This window comes from Rhea americana, unplaced genomic scaffold (genome assembly GCF_003343005.1).
Source record: "Rhea americana isolate MKP2758 unplaced genomic scaffold, rheAme1 scaffold_85, whole genome shotgun sequence".
In the NCBI taxonomy this organism is placed as follows: Eukaryota; Metazoa; Chordata; class Aves; order Rheiformes; family Rheidae; genus Rhea; species Rhea americana.
Window position 1 is genome coordinate 1,819,532 of NW_028187034.1, and position 21,107 is coordinate 1,840,638.

Here is a 21,107-nt window from a genome sequence, read left to right on the forward strand (position 1 = left end):
CCCGCGGGAGGGGGGAGAAAGCGGGGGGGGGCCGGGGGTCGAACCACCCTGGGGGGGAGAGCGCTGGCGGTCTCGCATTGGGAAAAGGGGATGGGGACGACAAGCAGGGTCAGAGTTACTCTACCCAGCAGCAGCTTTAGGAATAGTCTCTCAAGCTCTTTTCCCTCTCGGCGCCTTACTCGAGAAACAAACGGGATCAGCGAGAGAATGGAGATGAGGGCATCCCCCCCGTCCTCGCGTGGTAGCGTCAGCCACGACTGCGGGGGCGGATAAACTAGACTGTTCCACTGAAGTTTCGCTGTAACTAAGGAGGGGGGAGGGAGTGGCCTGCTCCCTGGCGAGCCCGAGCCCCGCTCCCAGGCAGCCCCTGCCCTTACTGCCCGYGTGGGCTCGGCCGCCGCGCGTCCCGGGAGCCGTTTGCGGCCGTTGCGTTGCCATGGCGACGGCGGGGCTCCGCTCCTCCCCGCCGCTGCGGCGTGTGGCGGCAGCGGCCGTGGGGCGAGCTTGCCTGGTGCGGGGCTCGCCCTGGTGCCGTGGCTGAGGGCTGCCGTGAGCAGGATGGCCACGGCGGCCAGCAGTGTCTCCCTGGCGGCCTCGCGGGGCGACCTCCTGGAGCTGCCGCCGTGGGAGCCTGTGGAGGCAGTACGGGAGGGCCCGGAGGACACACCGTCGGGTATCCTCTGCGGCGCAGGGAGATGGGGCCCCGTGGCGCCCCAGCTCTCACCCTGCCCGGCCCCGGCCCTGGCCCTGGCTCCAAAGCCTCAGCTCTGGCACCCGCTGGGTTTGGTGGAGATCAGAGCAGCTGRTCATGGAAGTGATGGGGGTACTGGACTCCACAAGTTTAGTGAATGATAAGTTAAAAGTTGGGGATAGAACAGCAGGCAYTTTTCATAAGCTGTCCTCTGAAACAGTCCCAATGTCCTGGCTTTCCAAGCATGTTACAAAGTTTTCCCTTCTCAGCTGATGATGGAGCAAATTTTGTTTTATTGTTTTACTCTCTTTTGTTCCATGGAAGTGGCTGTGGTAATTGGTTTGGATAATACACATGACATGATCTTGCTATTTGAAGTATCACCAACTTTTTTTTTTCATACTGCAAAAGCAAAATACTTCCCTTTTAAAGTTTTAAAATATTTCCCTGATCTCAAAGGAATTTGGTGATTTGAAATTACTTGCTTCATTGTTCAAAACATTCCTGTTGAGAAAGTAGGCTTTCCTGAAAAAATTAGATTAATGAGATACTAGGATAATGACCTGTGTGAAACGGGAATAATAAGGAAGGCAAAAAGAGGGAGAGAGAATAAATAGAAGTGTCAGAAAAGAGAAAATATGAAAGGAGGGTCACCAAACCTTTTGATTTGGTTTGTATATTTATTAATATTCCACAACAATGTTCCTTAACAGTCTTTCATTCTCAGAGTGCTTGATGGGCACTCTGACCGAAGTGAACCAGAAAATTGTTTCCTTGGAACAAGAATTTGAAGAATACCACAGTGCCAATATGGTGACTATAGACAAGGAAAATCTCCAGTGCTGAAGTGTCATCTAGTAGTCAAAACAAACAATATGAATCTTCCCAGACAAGCACTATAAAAAATAGTAGCCCCATGTACTAGAACATATGTGCTTCTGAGCCTGGGTATTAAAATCTGTGCACTGGAAATGCATCATTTTTGTAAGGGGGTTATAGTAAAAATCTTAGAGGCAAAACTTGGTGCTCTAAACAGAGATTTTGTGTGGTAGTTGTGGCTCTTATCAGTATTTATATGCATATGTGTGTGCATATATTTGATAACAAAGATAAAAAGATGAATGGCTAGAAATAAGGGCAAGAAAGATTGGGAGAATGTAGATTTATCGTTTTGAACTGAAAAAAATGTTGCTAACCTAAGTGCTTTTGCGAGTCATAGATCTCACATCACTAAGGAACTGAGCTCTTAAGGCTCATTTTCATGTTTTTTCTTACTATTGTTAAAGGCGTTGAAACATCTTGAGTTTTCAAAGAGATACTCAGAGCAGAAGAGCTCCAGACAAGAGAAGAAATTCCCTGAGACACCCAAAGAAAAAGGCACGTGTATTTCCTATATAAATACTTCAGGGGTTTGTTACTGAAAAAATGAAGAAGCCTTAAGTATCTCTGGTCAGGACATAACCCTGCCTGTTATACAGGGTTATCTTCACCTTCCTAGAGGAATCCTGTATTATGCTTTCTGCTGCCTAGTTCCAGATTGGAATAAGCCAACAGGATCTCTGTGATCAGCATAGTTGTGCGCTTGAGTTCTCCTTGCAGCAAGCAGGATAAGTACTGTAGTAATACATTACAAACTCTCTCATCTATTCAGCCTCACAGTGAATCAGTGACAAAGCCAGAGGCGGAGCTTGGTCACTTTTCATGTTTGTTCTGTATGTTGCTGGAATGGTCCTGAGTAGTATTGGGATAGTTATTATTTATCATATAATCTTGATGTATTAATTTTGCTATTTAATCCTGCTTGGAAAAGCTTTGAGGAAAAAAAATGTTACTACAGGGTGAGATAACAAAATCTAGCAGCTTATACAGTGTAAGCTGACACTTGTCATAAATAATCAAATACTATATACAAGTTGTGTGTTGAAATACCAGGCTAGGTCACCTTAGCAAAGATCTTTCCTATTTGCTTGTTTGTTTTTTTAATAATAAGAGATTGGTGAGTTCAGTATTCTGCCCCCTTTTCCCTAAACACTCCCTGCTATATTTCAAAATAGGCATATGGTATAGCAGAATGGAGACTCTGCCTTATTTGTGGTTGATCTGTATTTGCTCTCTAATGTGTTTTGCTGTCTCTTCAGTATCCTCAGTCTTTCCTTTCTCTCTGCAGATAAAAGCAGAAGGGAGACATGTGGCTTCATGCAAAAGTATGGCCACGCTCTGCGCGAGTCAGATGTTGACGTGCTGCCTCAGGTCAGGTTCACTTCACCAGTGGTAAACCTGTCTTTAAGAGAAGACAGAGTCCTTCCTCCTCCTTATGAACATGATTCATCTTGGAAAAAAATCTGAGTCCATTTTTCTGGGAGACGCTTTGAAGACAACTGAGGCCTAAACTTTGTTTTTGGAGAAGGGTTTATAAGGTGCAAGAACTGTATCAGCTCATTGACTGCCAAGTGATGTGCTTGTTAGCAATCTAGTAAGATGCAATAGATGACTAATGTTTTTTTTCCCTTCCATATGCATTCTGGAGATTAATAGTAATTTATGCTCTTAAAAAGGGCATTTGATGTTAATTTTACTGTCACTTATTTCACAAGTCTCACCAGAGTCTTGTTGCAAGACACAGAAGAAAGAAAGAGTATGTGTTATTGGAACTTGTTAGAAATTTTCATGTTTTCCTTTTTGTGTCATTTCTTTTCCATACCATCTCAACCCCAAAATGCCAGAGTACTTCAGAACAGGGCACAGTGGAAAYGTACCAATATCCAGGATACAATAAGGATAAACTGACCCCACTGCCAAGTGGGATAGAGCTTACAGATGTCGTGGAGAAAACACTGCGTGCCCAGAGAAAGTCATCAAGTGGAAAGGTATATTTATGACTTGGAAAAAGCCAGGCAGTCTGTCCCCAGGGCCTTGGTGTGAATGTGTACTTGTATATGCCTGATTGCTGTGCCCACAAATGCTGATATGCATGTGAATGCTTTTACAGTTGGTAGGGGTTGTGAATGAGAGTTTAGAAAGCTTCTCCAGAAGTTTGAGAGCAAGTGAAAGAGGCTCAGTATCTGTTTTTCAGAGTGATTTGCTTCAGGAATCTTTCTTCCTTTGCATGATGTTACTAAATTTCATTTCTTGCCAGACTCTGCTTCCTAGAAGTATGCTGCGGAATTTCCTCCTTGCGCCAGTCTCCCAGGCTATTCTGGTGGATAGTTTTTGGTGGCTCTTTCTCCACTTATATCAGGTAGCTACCAAGCCAAGCTGATCATTGCTATTTCTAGCATTGCTTCTTAGTATATTGCATTGTTTTCCTTCCAGGTAAACAGGGTTGTCCTGCCAGAGACTTGTGATATTAAGTGATGTTGAAAGCATTACATGGTGTAACATTGTGCATTCTTCTATGCCCATCACTTTGTAGAGAAGTGAATACTCAGTGCAGTCTTCCCCAGTACAAAAACTATCAATACCACTTAGGATTTGCAAAAGATCCTTAAAGAGACAATGTGTGCTGCAGTAACCATGCAAGGAAGCTGCCTATCTTTTTATGAAGACACCTTTGCAAACCCTAGTGGAGGGGTGAGAGTATGGCAGGACCAAAGATAGAGCTGTAGCACATGGCATTGTGGAAATTCTGGAAGAGATTGAGCATCACTGCTCTTGGTGACTTGCAGTTCCTTAGGCTTTTTCAGTCCAAAAGCAATCCAGAATCTGTAGCTTAGATGGTCTTAGAGCTGCTTTTAAGTCAACAGCGTATTTCAATTGGCTTTTTTTCATATAATTGCAAGATTATTTTATTCTCAGTCATAACAAGAATAATAGAGAAATTCCCATGACTGGCAAATTCAATAGACTTACTCCAGGCTTATTCCAATGTCAAAAATAATGTTTATTTTAATTACTGTGCTTAAGATTTGATGCATTCACTGATGGGCTAAATTAAGCCAAGTTTAAAAACTAAAAAATGATTTTTTTTTTGCATAGTGAAATTACTTCTATGCCCAGTGCATTTCTTCAACATGAGATACTTTGTTTCCTCAGTGCTCTAAAGTCAGTTAAGTCCCTTCCTACAGTATCCTAGATTCTTTCCCAGCTATATTTTATTGAGAAAATAATCATCTCTTTTTCTCCATTTGTTTCTACTTTTCATGACAGCCAGATCAAGAGATAGAAGAACAGCTGTTTGATCGTATTGCAAAGAATTATGCTTTCCTCCTGCTTGACTATCACAGATTTCACCACCAGGAGGCCTGCCTTAAAGTGCGTATAGACAGCCAGAGAAAACAAAAAGATTTGCATTTCAAACAGTGAGATAAGATGGAGAAATCCATCACCACATGAGTAATCTGAAACTAATACTTATCCTATAAATTGAGATGCTGTACAGGCATCTATTGATTTTTGCAGGAATCCTGATATCCAACTCTCAGTTGGACTGTAACTTTTGTGGATCTTGGAGCAWCATAGGTGGTACCCTTGCAGTTTGAATCACCCAGTGACAGCCAGGAAAGTTCGTGCCTTTGTCTTTTGAATTATAAAGCTTTTAATAAAAATATATAGTGGAAAAACACCGTTTTCATTTTTGGCTACTGGCTTCTGCTCTTTCATCCAAGGATTATGCCTTCACCTAATCTACCTCTGCCTTCACTTTTAGTTATTTATGTATTCCCTGGTTCTTCTTCTTTCTTTCTTTTCTTCAACTTCTTTGCATCATAGCAGGCAGTTACTGCCTTAAAAAGTTCCAAATGTCTACACTAACATTAACAGTCTGATTCTTCTCTTTCTTTCTGCTAATGTGACCTTCTATAAAGAAAGAGGGAAGGGGAAACTTTTTTTTTTCCCTCTCCCCCCCAAAATAAATTGCACTTTTTTTTTTAATGGCAGGACCTGCATCAATTGAAACTTTGGGTATTCCTTAATCCAAAATAAAGAATATGTAAACTTTCAGATTACATAGATAGTAAGATAAGAGTTTTCTTTGAACTAGGGAACTGGAGTATTGGTAACAGTGTTTGATATTTGAGCTAAGTATTCAAAGCAGCAGTTGTTCCTTTGCCTGAAATGTAGACTGTCATTCAAAAGAACAGTGTGTCTGCTCTAAGAAAGAGCTCTTAACTAAAAAGTTTATGGAGTTGTGATTTTTCTTTGCTCAACTCCTAGGTTTTCCCTTCATTGCTGAGTCAAGCCTTGTACATCTGCTTCTGCTCTGGTTTTCCCAAATCATGTTTCAATACTGATGAGTTCAAGACACAGCTTTGCAATGTAATTTCAGAATGGATAGCAGGTGAGAGAGGTTTTGTTTCTATCCAAAAATGCAGCTTGTGTAAGTTGTAGCCTCAAAATTGAGTTATCCCTTGTCTTTCAAACTCCCCTTCTGCCCTGAATTCATGCACATACTTTTCAGACATTTACATTTATTTATTGGCTATCTCTTACATGTACTAATGTGTGAAACAATATATTGTAACCCCTAATGCATGCTCTCACAAACAGAAAAAGTGGGTAAGATGTGCTGTATAGACAGTTTACATGCCTCTGAAGATGTTTCTGAATCATCCTGTCACTGTCCTCACCACAGTGCTAACCTTAAAGAGCTTAAGCTTCTGTTTTGTTCCACACTCTATTACCTGGCTCCTCTTGCTTGCTTCCACATCTGTGATTTCATTCTTCTCATTGTCTCTCTCTTACTTTCACATTCTTCTTCTGTTTCTGTTTTTGTGAATGACTTAAGACCTGCTCTTTAGGAAATTATGAAATATTAAACTTCTAGTCTATAGACTCCTAATTACTGGATTCAAGACTATACTAGGGGAGGGATCACTCTGTATAAGCCTGTTTCTTTTATAAGTGAAGAAAATAGGGCCTGCCTTCTAAATCCCAATTCTAACTTTATTTTATCAGATGTCTTAGAGGAACATCAACTGTATTGCGTCTGTACACTAAGTGATGCAGCATCATATGGAATACTGTAAAGCTTAGGTATAGCACACTCTGAAGATGTAAAAAACCCACTAAATATTATTTTTTCTCTTTCTTTTTTTCTTTTTTTTTTTTTTTTTTTTTTTTTTTTTTTTTTTTTTTTTTTTTTTTTTTTTTTTCTTACTCTCCACTCAGGCACACTACCAGTCCCAAGAAGCTACACTAACTGGGACTATTCCCAGTTGGAACCAGAGAGATTCAAGATAAACAATCTACAGGCACCAAAAGGGAAACACAGGAGTCGTAAGAACACTGATGAAACCAGTTCTCTAGTTCCAGCTAAGCTAAATAGGAGTTTAGTATCCAAACTAGCTGGCCGTTTTTCTTCCCAGGATGCTTTGATCTGCAGGTCTTCTCCATGTTGATACTTTGCATTAGGAAGATGTATCTGCAGGCTGCCTTTCATGAAAGGCAAAATCAGAAATAGGATGAGAGTTACACGATGTGGTATCTACAGTAACAGCAAAATGGACTGTGTGTTTCCAAAAGTTGTTTCCAGTCTTGGGTGTCTGCTGTTAGCATGTATGCAAATGAGGTGGCTTTTCAGGAATGCAGATGTGCTTACAGACGGCTGGAACTAGACTGGGGTAAAAGCTATGCAAGGATATGCAAGAGACTTAGAATCCGTTCCTATGAGACCTGCAAAGGCCAGGTGCTATAGCAGCAACTGCACTGCATGTATGTTTTGTTTACTTTTTTCTCCCTGTTTTAATGCTCCATAGTTTTCTGGGGTAGCAAGGAATGCAAATATAAGTAGCTCATTCTACTCATCAGGACTCACTAGGACCAGATAAGAGTGGTCTTGGTAGTTGAGCTGTTATTACATAAATAGCTGGATAGTGGTGTTGCATTTAAAAGGGATAAGAGAAAACCTTGAAAATATAATTATGAATAAAGCATCCAAAATCAAGATGCCCAAGTAAAATGAGCCTTGAGAAGGGTGCTGTCTCTGCATAAAACTGATTCCAAATCCTGGATTCAAAACTGATGAACTGTGTTTTTCATTCTCTCTCCTTTCCCCAGATTTCTTCAAGGCCAACAGCAGTCCAGAGAAGGCTAATAGGCACTGCCTGCCTCGATATAAGGTAGAAAGTATGTTCAAAAAGATGRAAAAACCAGCAGGCAGACATGTCACAGAAGCCAGGGCTTTAATCTAAAGCATTCATTGCTGATCTTTTCTCTTGTTCCTGTTACTGACCAGATTTTTTTTTCAATCAATTTGTCTGTCAAATTACATGAAAAAGAGACTTTTCCTTCACCATTAGGAAGATATTCTTTAAAATCTGCTAACAGTTTTTGGATTTTCTAAGTTTGATCTTACTAATTCCAATCATGTGCCCCGAAAACATTTTTTATGCTTCCCTTGCTGTCTACGGACTCCCACTWATCATAGGTCATCACTCCGCAGGCAGTACTCGTTGTCTATAATGTACTCTCTAAGCGAAAATAAGCAGATACATCCTTCAGCAAAGAAGAAAAGGAGGAACAGACAGAACCATATTCAACTTTGATACATGCACCAAGGGCTTGAATATTGTGACAAATTTCACATTTTTAACATTACTGGAAAGGGAAAGGGTGCCATATTTAGAAACTCGTTCCCAGCTCAAACATCTATGTGATTTGATTTATTTTGGAAATAAAAGCAGATGAAACTCTGAGTCCCCAAAGGCTTAAACTGTCAGTTCAAAAGAAAGCTAAATTGTTTTCATGGGTCAGCAGACAGACTATTTATTCAATTCATTAATTTACTACTGAAGCAACATACTACTGTTTCAAGGTTAAACAACTCATTGCGATAACTTATGATCAGAGATTCTATTGGTACGTCAAACCTTGTGCAGAATGTGGGAAAACTTTCAATCTGAGGCAGGTGAGCCTGTGTTCCACAGGCTGCAAATCAGGCTGATTTAGTCAGGAATGATGGGGATTGCAGTTTGCAAAGCAAGTCTCCTAATTTGGTATTTAGTCACCTATACAGGAATTATGCTTTCAAAATACTCCCTAGCAAGTACACATTTTGCAGTCCATGCACTGCAGCTACTTTAGATTAAGCTTTAATTATGAGCCTTCGACTGAACTGCTTGGGGCCTGAATGACCTAGGTGGTGGGCTAATGCAAGAGCATCACTGCTGTTCTGGATACAAAATAGCAAATGTCTTTAAAATGTCTAATAGAAGTTCATCSTTCTCTATCAGGTAAATGTTAGTGTTTTAGGAGGAAGGAAAAGATGGTTATTTCTCATGCAAAGAATGGAAAAGTTCTAAGCATAGAGAGCAGAAAAAGTAAGGAAGAAGGAGAAGAGCAAGAGAAGTATATTTGGACAAAGTAGCATGGAAAAAAAGTATGAACCATGGAAGGAATAGTAATGGTAAATGTAGACAGAGGCTAGATTTAATGGGAGGCTAGGAACACTCAACCTGATACAGAGGCCACTGAGAACATTCAAAGTTGCTACTTATACTGTCAGCCATTTTGCATAAATGCTTTGAGAATAAGTTGGGTTATATCCTTCTTAAATTGGATTTTGATTTTTCCTGTACTGTACGCTGAAGTGGGAAAGGACTGGGTGATCAGTGCAAAGATCTGCCCATTCTGTTAAAATCTAGACCCTTGGAATACAAGTTGGCATGAGAGTAGGTTTTTCTCTGTAAAATCTGAAATTAGATATATCAAATATTTACTTAGTTATCTCAACATAACATGGAATATGTATGCAGCTTAAATCTTGCTGATTTCTACTTATTTTTGTAATGAGAATTTATGTTGTGACATGTCTGTCAACAAGTGCAGGCAATAACTTGTTTCTCTCGATCGAGTTTGCTATATTTTTGCTTTTAACGTCCCCACTGGGTGCCTCCAGATCACTTTTATTCTTTGGAGTACCTGTCTTTGTGTAGTTAGTTCCAGCAAATTCATTTATCTCAACACAGGCCAGGGTCTTCCCATTACAAAATGTCAGGAAAAGGACCCTTCATCAATAGTGCTTTGCCATTGTGGAATGGCCAGGAGGAAACATATTTCACTCAGTAACTATTCAGGGACTAGATATTTGGGAGATACTTGCTTATGAACTAGTTCAGGGAAATCTAGCAACTATGTGATGTTAGAGACATCTCCCCCCCCAACCCCCCCCCCGAGATCTGGAAGTGGGAATGTGTTGTGTTTTATTAATTTTGTTGAAGCAATTTACAGAGCTGATAAATTTTGAGAAGCAATCTCCAAACTTGCTTCAGTTAAAGACAGCTGGCTTCACCAAAGGCTTGAGCATTTTATGGAACAGTTTAGTCAGTTACTTTTTACTAGTTAAAGGCATTATCTTGGTATCATAGCTATTTTCCTAATCTATAATTACCTTCTATCGCCCTGACATTTCTTCTGCAACTGCAGCTGGAAAATATGTTTTTCCTTTCCCTGTGACTGCAATGTGGTTTTTGTAGCACTAGTGGCTACTATATTTTACCCTAGGAATGTTTCACTTGTGGATGAGCTAGATTTTTTTTCAAGAGAATACATGAAAAATAAGGTATTAATCCTACAAACATGATAAATGACTTAAACTTTTTTTCTGCTTTTCTTTTTTTGCTTGAAGGAACGAAAACATGGACAGGCTTCTATCAAGTACCAACCTCAGCAAACAGGCAAAGTCATCAAGTCCAAACAAGCAAAACTTAAAGCAGTGACTTTTCCAGGTATATGACTAGGAAGAAAGGCAAAGTGTTATTTACTTTACTAAGACTTTGCAGGTTTTTTGTTCCACAGCCCTTTTCTATGCAATAATATGTGCTCCCCATATGCAAAACAGGAGGGGGTGGGTGTGTTATTTACAAGATGTGCATATATATGTGTATATGTTCATTGATCCCAGATAGCTGGAACCCATCATAGCTGCTTGTATGTATGTTATGTGTGTGGTCGTGTGTGTAATAAGTGCACATACTTCCATGTGTATTGGATTCACTGACATGTGCTACATCAGAGGCTACCAGATTGCTAATACTTGTTTATTTCAGATTTACAGACTCCAGATGCAAAGCTTGAAAAGGATCAGATGGAAAGTGCTTGGAAGGAGTCTCAACATATGCTGAAAACTAGGAGATTAAAAATAGCACCTCATCCTAGAGAGGTGATGCAGTGTTTGGAGAAAGAATGGGATGTGTTGTCGTAGGCTGAGTGACCTTTTCTCTTTTCTGCAGACATAGCTGGTCTTGCTGGCATTCACATATTTCCTGCAATACCTTAATTTCCTGCAGTATCTTAAGGGCAGTTGCTGGTGTAAAGGGAGTACAGGAGCAAGCTTGCTTTGGGCTACTTAAATACTGTTTTCTGTCCCTAAGCCATTAAGGTCCTTCCGCTGTCCTGTTAAAACCTTCATCTTCCTAAGAATGTATGAGAAGACATGCTCTTTTCTCTGGAGCAGGTCCTACAAGAGTTTAAACAACCTCCATTGTATTTGAATTGTTGAAAAATACAACTGCTAAACTCTAGTGCTTTGGATATGTAACTAGTTTTATACTGATGACAGTTTTGAAATCTGTAGCTTTGTGTGTTTTTCAACAGGCTTCCTTTAGCATTGGCAGTTTAGAGACTTTAATACAGTGTTGGTGACAAACTATGTACTGCGTGCTTATTTATTCTGTGTCTGGAATTTCCTTTCCCTTTCTTCTATCAAATATATGTAAATTCTTCCTGAAGCAACCACCAAAAAAATCCTCCACCCATAGAGTTCAGACTCCTGAGATGATTTGCAGATACTTTTACTTTAAATAGAGAGTGCCTTCAAGGCCACTCAGTCATTCTTTACAAATGGTTGGTATGAAAGGTGACTGTTAGACTCACCAGCTTCTTATCTCCATTTGCTTTTGCTGCATTAGCATTGTGATAGCTGGGGTGGGGAATAGCAGCTTTTCAGCCAGAAACATCTCATGGCTGCAACTATAATACCAAATAGTATTTTGAAATCCAAGATTTAAGAATAGTGTGTCATGTGGTTTCCTACCTGTCGCGTGTTTATTTTCCCTAAGAAAGGACGTCATGTATGAAATTTGGTCTCAGAAACTCTGAGCAATTTTTGTCTTATACTGCCTGGCCATTACAGCAGCAAGTGCTGCCTTAATGACCCCGTGGGAAAAGAACAATGGACGCAGACCACAGACAACACAGGAGGAAAGACTTGCAGTAGAGAGTCTTTCCAGGGTGGAGGGGGGAACAGGGAGAGGATGTTATATAGACTTCAGTGGGAGTTGTGTACCTGCACTGAGTTTCAGAGACAGTTAGATATCATTTATAATCACCAATTCAGCAAAGGCACCAAGAGAGGAGCTTAAAAACTTTCTTCAGTTACAGACAGAGGAAATTTTAAAGGAAGAGATACAATTCCAGCAAGGCTAGTAAAGAAATCATGACAATCCAAGGAAAGGGAAACATAAGGATAATCAGGTAATAAATCACTTAGGTTTAAAAGTGCAAGAATGAAGAAAATCATTTATTAGCTGGACCATTATTGCAAATTAAGGTTCTATGAGTAGCAAAACTGAGGAAATGCATTATTTTAAAGCTGACTATGATTCTTTCAAGAGCTCAAAATAATTGTGTGATGAGGCTGTCAATACCTATCTGAGTTTCGGGCACTGGAAAAGAAATCATTTGTGATCTCTTCTGGCCATTAGCCWGGCAAACATAGGCAATATAAATGGAGCAAGATTGGTTTTTTCTGTGGTTTGCATATAAACTCGGTGGCAGAAGCAGCAGGCAAAGCCAAGAGTAGAAAACTGGCCAAAAGATGAGAATGTTCAATTCTGCAGCATGCCTGGCTTAAAAGAAAAGCTGCAATGAACTGAGAGGTACTGCTAGAAAACTTTGTATTTTCCAAAGTCGCAACATTATGTGGAGAAACTGTGAAAATAATTAATTTTGCAAGTACAGGTTCCTCAAAGGTGGGAGGTTTTTAATGAATGTCTGTAATACAAGTGTTAAACCTCTTTCAAGTGTGAATTTAAAAATATTTTTCTTGTAAAATGCTGTTCTTGGATGTGGCCAGTGAATTCTGGTGTAACCTGGAAATTTAAAAATTTTCTACTGTCTGCTCTTTAAATACATTCTTGTTTATGAAATGTTCCAATCAAAATGCTACCCTGAGTACAAAACAGATCAGTGTGCTTCATGTCATTATTCAACCTACTTGACAGTAGAAGCACTCAGTTTCTGTGAGATGGACTATATTAGATAACATTCCATTAATTACACTTTTTTTAGTTGTAACACTGAAGACTATTTTCTTATATTCTGGTGGTAATGTTGCTTTGTTTTGTGTCTATTTTAGATTATATTTCAACTCTGGTGTATGAAGAGCATTGCCTTTTTTGCCATAACAGTTAAGAAAATATTTTCAGTATTGCCAGCTTGTTTGTATTAGGAGTCAGAATTTCTTTGGTGTCAGGAATGTACATACAGTCTTGTGTTCCACAGCATAGTAGATCCATCCATCGGGAAATTTTCTTATTTTAACTCTGTTTTGGTGAGTACTGTGGTTAAATTATTTTTTCTGTTTCACCTTTCTCCTAAAGCAGCACTCTCTTTGCTCCTCTCTCTTTTCTTTCCTTTTGCACCAACATATGCAGCTGTAGCTAGACAAACTCTTACTTTCTGTATTTGCATTCAGCCCCAGAGAAGTCTCTCCATCTTCAGGAATGGTGGGAGTCCACCAAATGGCAAAGCTGATCTAACACCTTGCTGAGCCAGTTTTTCCCCATCTTTCTTTCCTGTCCCCCCAGCTGCCTGATCTCATGTCTTCATTTTTGTTCAGATGAGCAGCAGAACGAATACAAGTAGTAGAAATACAAAGCCATTTAGTTAAGAAATGGCCTGCTGGTTTAGCCCAAAGGTCTGACTCTGAAAGTGGTAACAGGAGACATTAGTCAAGTAGAGCACATGAGCTGGGCCATACTCTGCAGTCCGCTCAGACCTAGCCTTACTGTCTGATTGGCCTTATAATGTGCCTCAGCCCCTTGGATGGTAGCTTCCTGCCTTACCTGTCTGTGAACAGAGAAGTACTTGGTCAGTTCTTGTCTTGTGTGAGTGAAATTAAGATTGTTCACTCATGGACTTTAACCACACCTGCGACTGAGCTTTAATTCAAATGCAGGCTTGTTGATTGCATTGTCATAGACTTTGAAGACTGGTAACAATTTCAGGGGAAATAAAACAGGATGAAGAAAGCAATAGTTAAGTTTGTCTGACCTTAAATGTTAAGGTAAATAAAGATAAATGTAAGTGCAATTAATATTCCCATATAACTATGTATGTCAGCAGTTTTATTCCACAATTAGACTGGAGTTCCTGTTTATTGTAAAGTTGATTAAGCTAAATAGAACACAGTACATTTATTCTAGAACAAAAATGTCCTTATGTTGAGTTAATAAAACAGTTATTCTGAAATACCTAGCCATTTAGAAAGCTCTCCTTGTATAGAAAAGGCCTATATTTTTCAATGCATACATTTCATGATTCAGATAAATAGATTTTTCCAGCTTCATTTGGTTTCCTATAACAGAGATTTTTGTGTGGAATTTCCCTCTTGAGATCGATAAATTGTAGAATGTCACAGAACCAGATCTGTCACTGAAGAATTAAAGCAGACTGCAAGCAATGAAGAATTATCATCTTAAAAATGAAAAAAAAAAATCCTTTAAATGCTACAGAAATAAAATTTTAAATGTATTAGAATAGATCAGAAATGTGCTGAGTGAAGATTTTAAAGGACTGAATTTTAGCTACAGCCAGGACATACGCTTAATCCATGTCTACTTATCCTTGGTACTGGTCTTCCTTGTGCTTGTGCTTGTTCTAATTTGTTAGCTACCAGTGAAATCAAGAAGTGAGTGTATCAGCCTCTAGTTAGTGAAACATTGTTATGCTCAAAATTCTGTTTACAGGCAAAGAAGCACACCTTATATGTAAGTAAAGTCAAGAACTTACTGTTAATTGAAATCTTAAGTCTCATCATTATTAACCCAGATCTGTCACAGAAGTATAATAATGCAGTTAAGAGTACATATATAAAATTGTAATACACATTCTTCTTAGCGTCTACCCCCTTTTGTGGTGTTACCCTCTCTCACTATTCTTGCTGGTCCTGAAGTCAGCAGTTTAATTCTGGTGATGGCACTGGGAGGATGTTGCAGAGGGCTGTCAAGCATCTAGAGTCTTTAGCTGTGAAGACTATGATGTTCATGCTTATGGTTTCTTCTTCCTTACTCTAGGATCCAGTTGGGGTCATTTTCTTATGTTTGTAAACACACATTCACACTTTTCTTCATTGGTATATGGTGCCTTTTATGCATGGTAGATACTATTTCTTTGTTCTCTTTGTTACCTCTAAAACAATTTTTGTCCAGCTTCAGGTCTGCATTTCTTTGACCGTTAGTGAGTTTGTTTACTGCTGTGGGGTCTCCAGTGCCAAGTCCTTGCCCCGTTAGTTATCAYTGCAAACCTGTACTCCTGTACATTGTACCCCGTGTGTTCACTTCTCAAGACCTTTGCTATCATGCCAGGCCTGTAATGCTCTTGCACTGTTATCACTGTGTTATTGTGTTATTTGCCTTTTTAAAATCGGAGGTTAGCTCAAAGTGTATTTGTTTATATAAATTTTATATTAAAAAAWTTTAATATGAAGTGAATGATGGAAAACAAGGGTAATGGCAAGGATAGTTATGCACTGAAATTGTCTGGTTCTTTCTCAAAGACTTCTGTTAAAAGAAAATCCGCAGGAAAACAAACATTTGCCCAATTTAGCTGATTTTGCTTTGAACTAGGTAATCTCTTGACGTCTCTGGCAGCCCTGTTGTTATCTATTATTCGTTTGTTTTTCTTATCTTAAAAAATGTATTGTGCATTCTGAAAAAGGAAAGCCTTTCTGATCTCCTCTGTCTGTCTGATGGACTCTGTATATGATATATTGATGCATGATTCCAGAAAGGCTGCAACTTGGTTTAGATTTTGCAAAGCTTAAAAGCTGCCTGGTTTATTCCAGTCTGCATTTTTATGTTTTTATCATGTCATCATTTATTATATATGAAGAATTACTTATTTCACAATAATCTATTAAAATGATCACAAAGAAATTGAAGTTCATGATGAATGGACTGCTATTTCTTACTGAATTTGCATAGGTTACATACTTAGAGATTATTTCCTTTTTTTGACAGAGAAAACCATGCCTGATTCTCTAGCTTTTCTGAGTGGGATAAGGAGGGGGACTGGTGGGAGGGAGGGAGGGATATAGTTAATAACTTCTCTTTTGCATCTTTTCTTCTCCAGTCACATCCAGCTTGTCGTGGTCCTGACTTCACCTGGCATCTCTTTAATATCAATGGACACAGCCCACTAATTCATCATTTCCTCCAGAGCTGCAATGCTGAACCACGGTCTGGACAGGACATCTTGATACACAGAAGAGAGATCTCTAATCCTATACCATATCCTTAATGATTAAATCAAGATAAATAAGCAGTAGCAAAATCCTTTTCCAGTCAGGTTTGTTTTATTTATATATTTTTAATGCAGAATTACTTGCAGTAGCATACTATTGAATATGTTGTCTGGACCTTGCCTAAAGATCTGCAGACTTGGACAGGGACCTCACAGAATCCCACAGTGTGAGCCCTCTTCCTTCCATGTAGCTCCATTTTAACAGTATAGCCCTCCTGTTACTCCAGTCTGGACTAGGAAGCTTGGCTGATTTTACTTTTTTATTCTCTGCATCTTGGACCCATCATACAAGTACAGCTTTTGCAGTTCATTTTAGTTCTGACAAAAGAGAMGGAAAATACGGGCAAGATTTTCCTTTATGTAAAACTTACAGCATCTACCCCAACGTATGCAGACCTGATCCAAGAGGGCTTCAGGCACATTCACACAATGGATGCTGCATTCAAAGAAGTATACCACAGACACTGCAGAGAAATTAAGGCTTTTGACCAGAGGCAGCAGAAAGAGAAGCAAGAATTCCTTAGGTACAAAAAGACTATATGGTCTCATCCTACTGTGTTCTGATAATGTGAATTCAATTCTGCTATCCTTTTTCTTTTGCTAGAGGTATATAACTTGTTAGTATTTAGAAGAACTTTCAGACATGGAGAAAGAGAGATGTAATATATGCAGTTAGTTAGACACAATATAAATTCCTTGGGGTATATTAAAGCAATATGGCCTTTCCCTGAGACAGACTTAGATCGAATCAGCCTAGTACTCCCTCAAGGAAATGTTTTCAGCAGATTTTGCTTTGGAAGTGGTTCGTTTTGATGAGGTCACTGCAGGAGTAGCTAAAGTGAGACATTAAATACAAGGCTATCAAGATTTGAGGATCTAGGTAATTTGGGGATACATTAGCTAACATAACTTCCAAAGCAGCGCAAGGCTGTTATTGTATCTTTGATTGCTTTAGGAGATGTAAAAAAAGTTTTGTCCTTGTTAATATTTGGATTGCCTTTGAACTATTTAATATTCTTTTTTTCTCTCTTCCCTTCTTTCTCTTCCCATCATGTGTTTTCAACTTTACAGGAAAAAAAAGCAATTACTGCAAGAAAACAGAGAGCAGAAGAATCTGAAACAATTGCTGCATCTTCACCCAATAGTATTCTGCAATTCTGAGAAGATTTCAGGTGTGTCAGAAAAATATTTTTGCCTGGAACCAACTTTAGGTGAAATGTTATCCTATGGAAACCAGAAAGCATAGTATCTCCAGTAGTTCAGACATAAATGTRTACTCATATCTCAGGCTTAATCTTCTGATGGCCAACCATCAGATTTTTGTCCTGATTAGGAACAGGCAAAGTGCCAATGTGAAAGTTCAAAGAAATAAGTTTATATATTTTATTCTAGTCACTTTGATCCACATTAACCTGAATCCCCCCCCAATCATGATTTCTCTACTGTAAGAATGAATTAAAATGGCTTCTGAGAATGAAAACATCAGCTGGATACTTAATATTTGTATAGTAAGGGTTTGCATTGGGTTTTRCCTGAATTGAGCTGGTCTCAAATGAAAGGAAATGCAGCTCACAGTGATGTATCTCATAGCCAACACCTCCACTGGCAGCTAGAAGTACAATGATCAGCAGCAGAACCTTTGAGAGGGAAGGAATAAATCAGGGAAGCCTCGACACTTTTAGCCATTGCATAATGATTTAGTATATGGACTTGTTACATAGTATCTGTTGAAAGCTTAATGATTAATTAATGATCACACAACATTCTGAAGATGCAGAGTGTAACTTACTGTTCAAAATAACACTCTGAGGTAGAACATTATCTTCAAATTCTATGTATTCATTGACTCTCTAAGAACTATTTTACGAACCAGAAGAATAATAGATGGGAGGATTGCTTACATAGTTATTAGCTGTTGCAGAACAGTAAAGCTATACCAGAAAGCTCTCTGCATATGCACTCTGTTCTGGAATAAAAGCATACTTTGTGAAGGAATTCATATTTAGTTTAAGAGAGTGTCTACCTAAGTGCTTCTGGAATAGGTCTTACAGAATAATGTAGTTTTCAAAAGCTAGTTCCTCTATATAGACAAAGTATACCCAAAGTCACCACTAGTATTTAAGTACTTACATAAATAGCTTTATTGTGTGCTGATTATGTTTAGGGGTTGTGGGGTTTTTGTTTGCTTCCTGATTTAGCAAGTACTAAGATACCTACATACATTGTTAATTCCCAAGGGCAGAACATGGAGGATTTTTCAAAAGTACCTTGAAACACACTGAGATTTTGCTCCAATCACGTCTATCATTTGAAAGTGCACCATAAACAAGGCTCACAATGCTGGCATACAGCCAGTTCTTGTGATCATAAGAACATACTGTTTTCAACATTAACATGTTTCCATACAGTTATGTATCAACTCTGTTACCAAAGSTGAACTAAAACAGATGAATTTCTTTTCAAATATTACATCCAAGAGGATGAGACTACAGACCCATAAAAGTTTTTATATTCTAAAATGCACTTTTTCTATCCTTTTAAAATGTCAGATTAAGTTATGTCAATAACTCAGTCTAATCTTTTTTCTCCTGTGACTTTAGGCAAGTCATTTCTCTCCTAGCTTTCAGGAATGGATGTTATCTGACAGCTTTTGGCTGTCCAATCTGAAAATATCTTGTTTCTTATTTAGAAAGATGTGTATATACTACCCTAGAAAAAACAAAAGTGAACTGTGTTAAACTGAATGCCTGCAAACCAAAGCCACTCCAGATTTTTAATTAATTCTTCTCCAACTGTAAAATAAGAATAATGCAGCATAACTTACAGACGGTAAATATAATAGTTGATAAATTTTAGAAGGTAAAATGATTAAAGACAAACATCTAACATAATTCATCATTAAATATAGGTATCAGGGRATATATGGATTTATGTCAATCACTATAGATGCAGCCCTTGGGTTCCAGTGAGGCTGCCAGTGCAGACCTTTGCCAGGACAAACCTCGCTGTGCCATCTGCTTGCATCTTCCATCCCCCAAAAGTAACACCAGCTTTATTCCTGAGCAGCATTATGATAGGCCGTCGGTGCAACCTTTGTTGAAAGTAACCCATGGTTTTTGTCWCTCTTTCACCAGAGCAGGAAGAAGGAAAGAGCACGGGTGGATGTGCACGGAAAGGAAGGAGAGCACAAGAGCCCTAATTCAGGATGGACAACAGGGCCCGTCTTACCGCTGAAGCGGGAAAACGCGCTGTCTCGGCTTGGCACCACCTCCTCAGGGCGCTGCCAGGCGCGGAACAGCCCTCCGAGCGCTGCCTCCGGGCCGTGCCTGCGAGCGAATAAAGGGCCATAGCGCAAACTTGCACCGCCTGGGCACTGCCAGAACCCTTCTTCTCCCCTCCCTGCGGCGGGCAGAGCCGCGGCGGCGAGTCCCGGCCCCCCGCACCGCGGGGTAAGACGCGAGCAGCCCGCCCGCCAGCAGGGACCGTTGAGGGGGCGGAAGAGACGGCGGTGCGYGCGCCCGCACCGCGGCGCCGAGCGCGCGGGCGTTGCAGCGCGCGCCGTCAGTTAACGGCCAGCTCGTTTTGGCGGGAGCGCCCTCCCCGCCTCGCGCCGCCCTGCGCTCCGGCGGGAAAGGCGCCTGGTTGGTTCCCGGAGGAGGAGGCGGAGAGGCTCCGTCAGCCTGAACTGGTTTCGGGAGCTCGGATCCCTACACGCCGGGGTAGTGTGATCGCTCGCTGCCTTGCTCTGTCAGAGGSGCCTGTCGATGAGCCGTGCTTTCATTGTTCGTGTGATTTTGGCAGGAATTTTGGTGCTCCACAGGGTAGCGAGATTCTGTGGTGTCTGATCCTTTTTGGAAYGTAAATTTACATCCCATGAAGAGGCAGCTGGCAAGGAAAAGCCAAATAATGTGTTGATATATGATTAATCATTTATTTTCCTCTGAATCAATAAATGTGAAATTCCAACACAACACACCTCAGGGGAGGTCAGGAGGAGGAGGGAACAGATCACTGTTCCAACTATAGCACAAGAGGCCCAAACTCGCCTCCAGTGAAGTCAGCAGCAAAGTTTTGTCAGTTCAAAAGCAGTTTATTAGCTCCAAGATTGTGTTCCGGCCAAGTCCCGCCGACAGTGTGGATCTGCCCAAAGGAGCGCAGCGAGCAGGTCTTGCTCGTAATGGATAGCTCCTGGGGCGGTAACAGCAGAGTTAGGGCAACTGAGGTGATTGGAGCTGTATTTGTGCTTCTTCGTAAGGATCCACACTTACGTGCTTGCTCTGTTGTCTCAGATTTTCATCTTCTTGCCTGGCTCATTGCAGTCAGTGATGCTTGGAGTCATCTAGATCTTCAGTGTGTTGAGTCACTGRTAACACGAAGATTCTCCCCTAAAACATGAGGATTTTCTTCATCCCTAAAGCTTTTAACGGGGTGTGGTATAATTTCTCCTTCTTCCCCCCTAGCCAGCGGGAAGGCACAGGTCTGAATCCGTCTAGTTTTTCTGCTGTGAGATGCCAATTGCCTAAGGATGGGGAGTGGGAGAATAGTCCCGTGACCTGTTTAGCTGTGCTCGGAGTGCAGGATTATGTGCATTTCAGGAAGGTTTTTAAATGTAGAAGGGAATTGTAAGATAGATAATTGTAATCCTTTTTATATTACTTGCTTTTCTCCCTTGAGTGTCTGAAGCTAAGAGGTTGTTAAAATCACATCAGCAAATATGTTTTATGTTCATTAATATTTTAAAACAGTTATTTTTCCCATTGATACAAGGCATGGGATGAAGGCATGATTTCTCATTTCCTAATTGTCAAGGTTCTAAAAAGGAAGAAATAAATCCTGACGCTATCAGAAACAAATAATTTTATAGGAATATTTTCATGAAGTACTAAAAGGAGGGACCCCATTCTATTTTCACTGCAGAAACCAAATAAGCTTATTTTAAAATTACAACATTCTCTCT

At 40.0% G+C, this 21,107-nt stretch overlaps 2 protein-coding genes across 3 annotated transcripts in view; one reads left to right on the forward strand and one right to left on the reverse strand.

The window, feature by feature from the left end:
- Window positions 1–276, reverse strand: part of CBY1 (chibby 1, beta catenin antagonist) — a 4,709-nt gene extending 4,433 nt beyond the window's left edge. Inside the window, exon 1 of one of the 2 annotated variants that reach the window (XM_085323549.1) lies at window positions 180–276. The gene's annotated coding sequence lies outside the window, so the exon portion shown is untranslated. Of the gene's footprint in view, window positions 1–124 lie in introns of both variants that reach the window. The other variant, XM_085323548.1, reaches the window with a different exon arrangement.
- Window positions 277–558: 282 nt separating this feature from the next.
- On the forward strand, window positions 559–10,973 carry FAM227A (family with sequence similarity 227 member A). The gene is made up of 12 exons (XM_085323436.1): window positions 559–673; window positions 1,419–1,504; window positions 1,978–2,068; window positions 2,859–2,941; window positions 3,415–3,558; window positions 3,828–3,929; window positions 4,838–4,942; window positions 5,843–5,966; window positions 6,797–6,904; window positions 7,685–7,746; window positions 10,254–10,353; window positions 10,675–10,973. Exons 1-12 carry the CDS (start codon window positions 559–561, stop codon window positions 10,827–10,829), a joined length of 1,275 nt encoding a protein of 424 aa, XP_085179562.1. The 3' UTR covers window positions 10,830–10,973.
- Window positions 10,974–21,107: the final 10,134 nt, after the last annotated feature.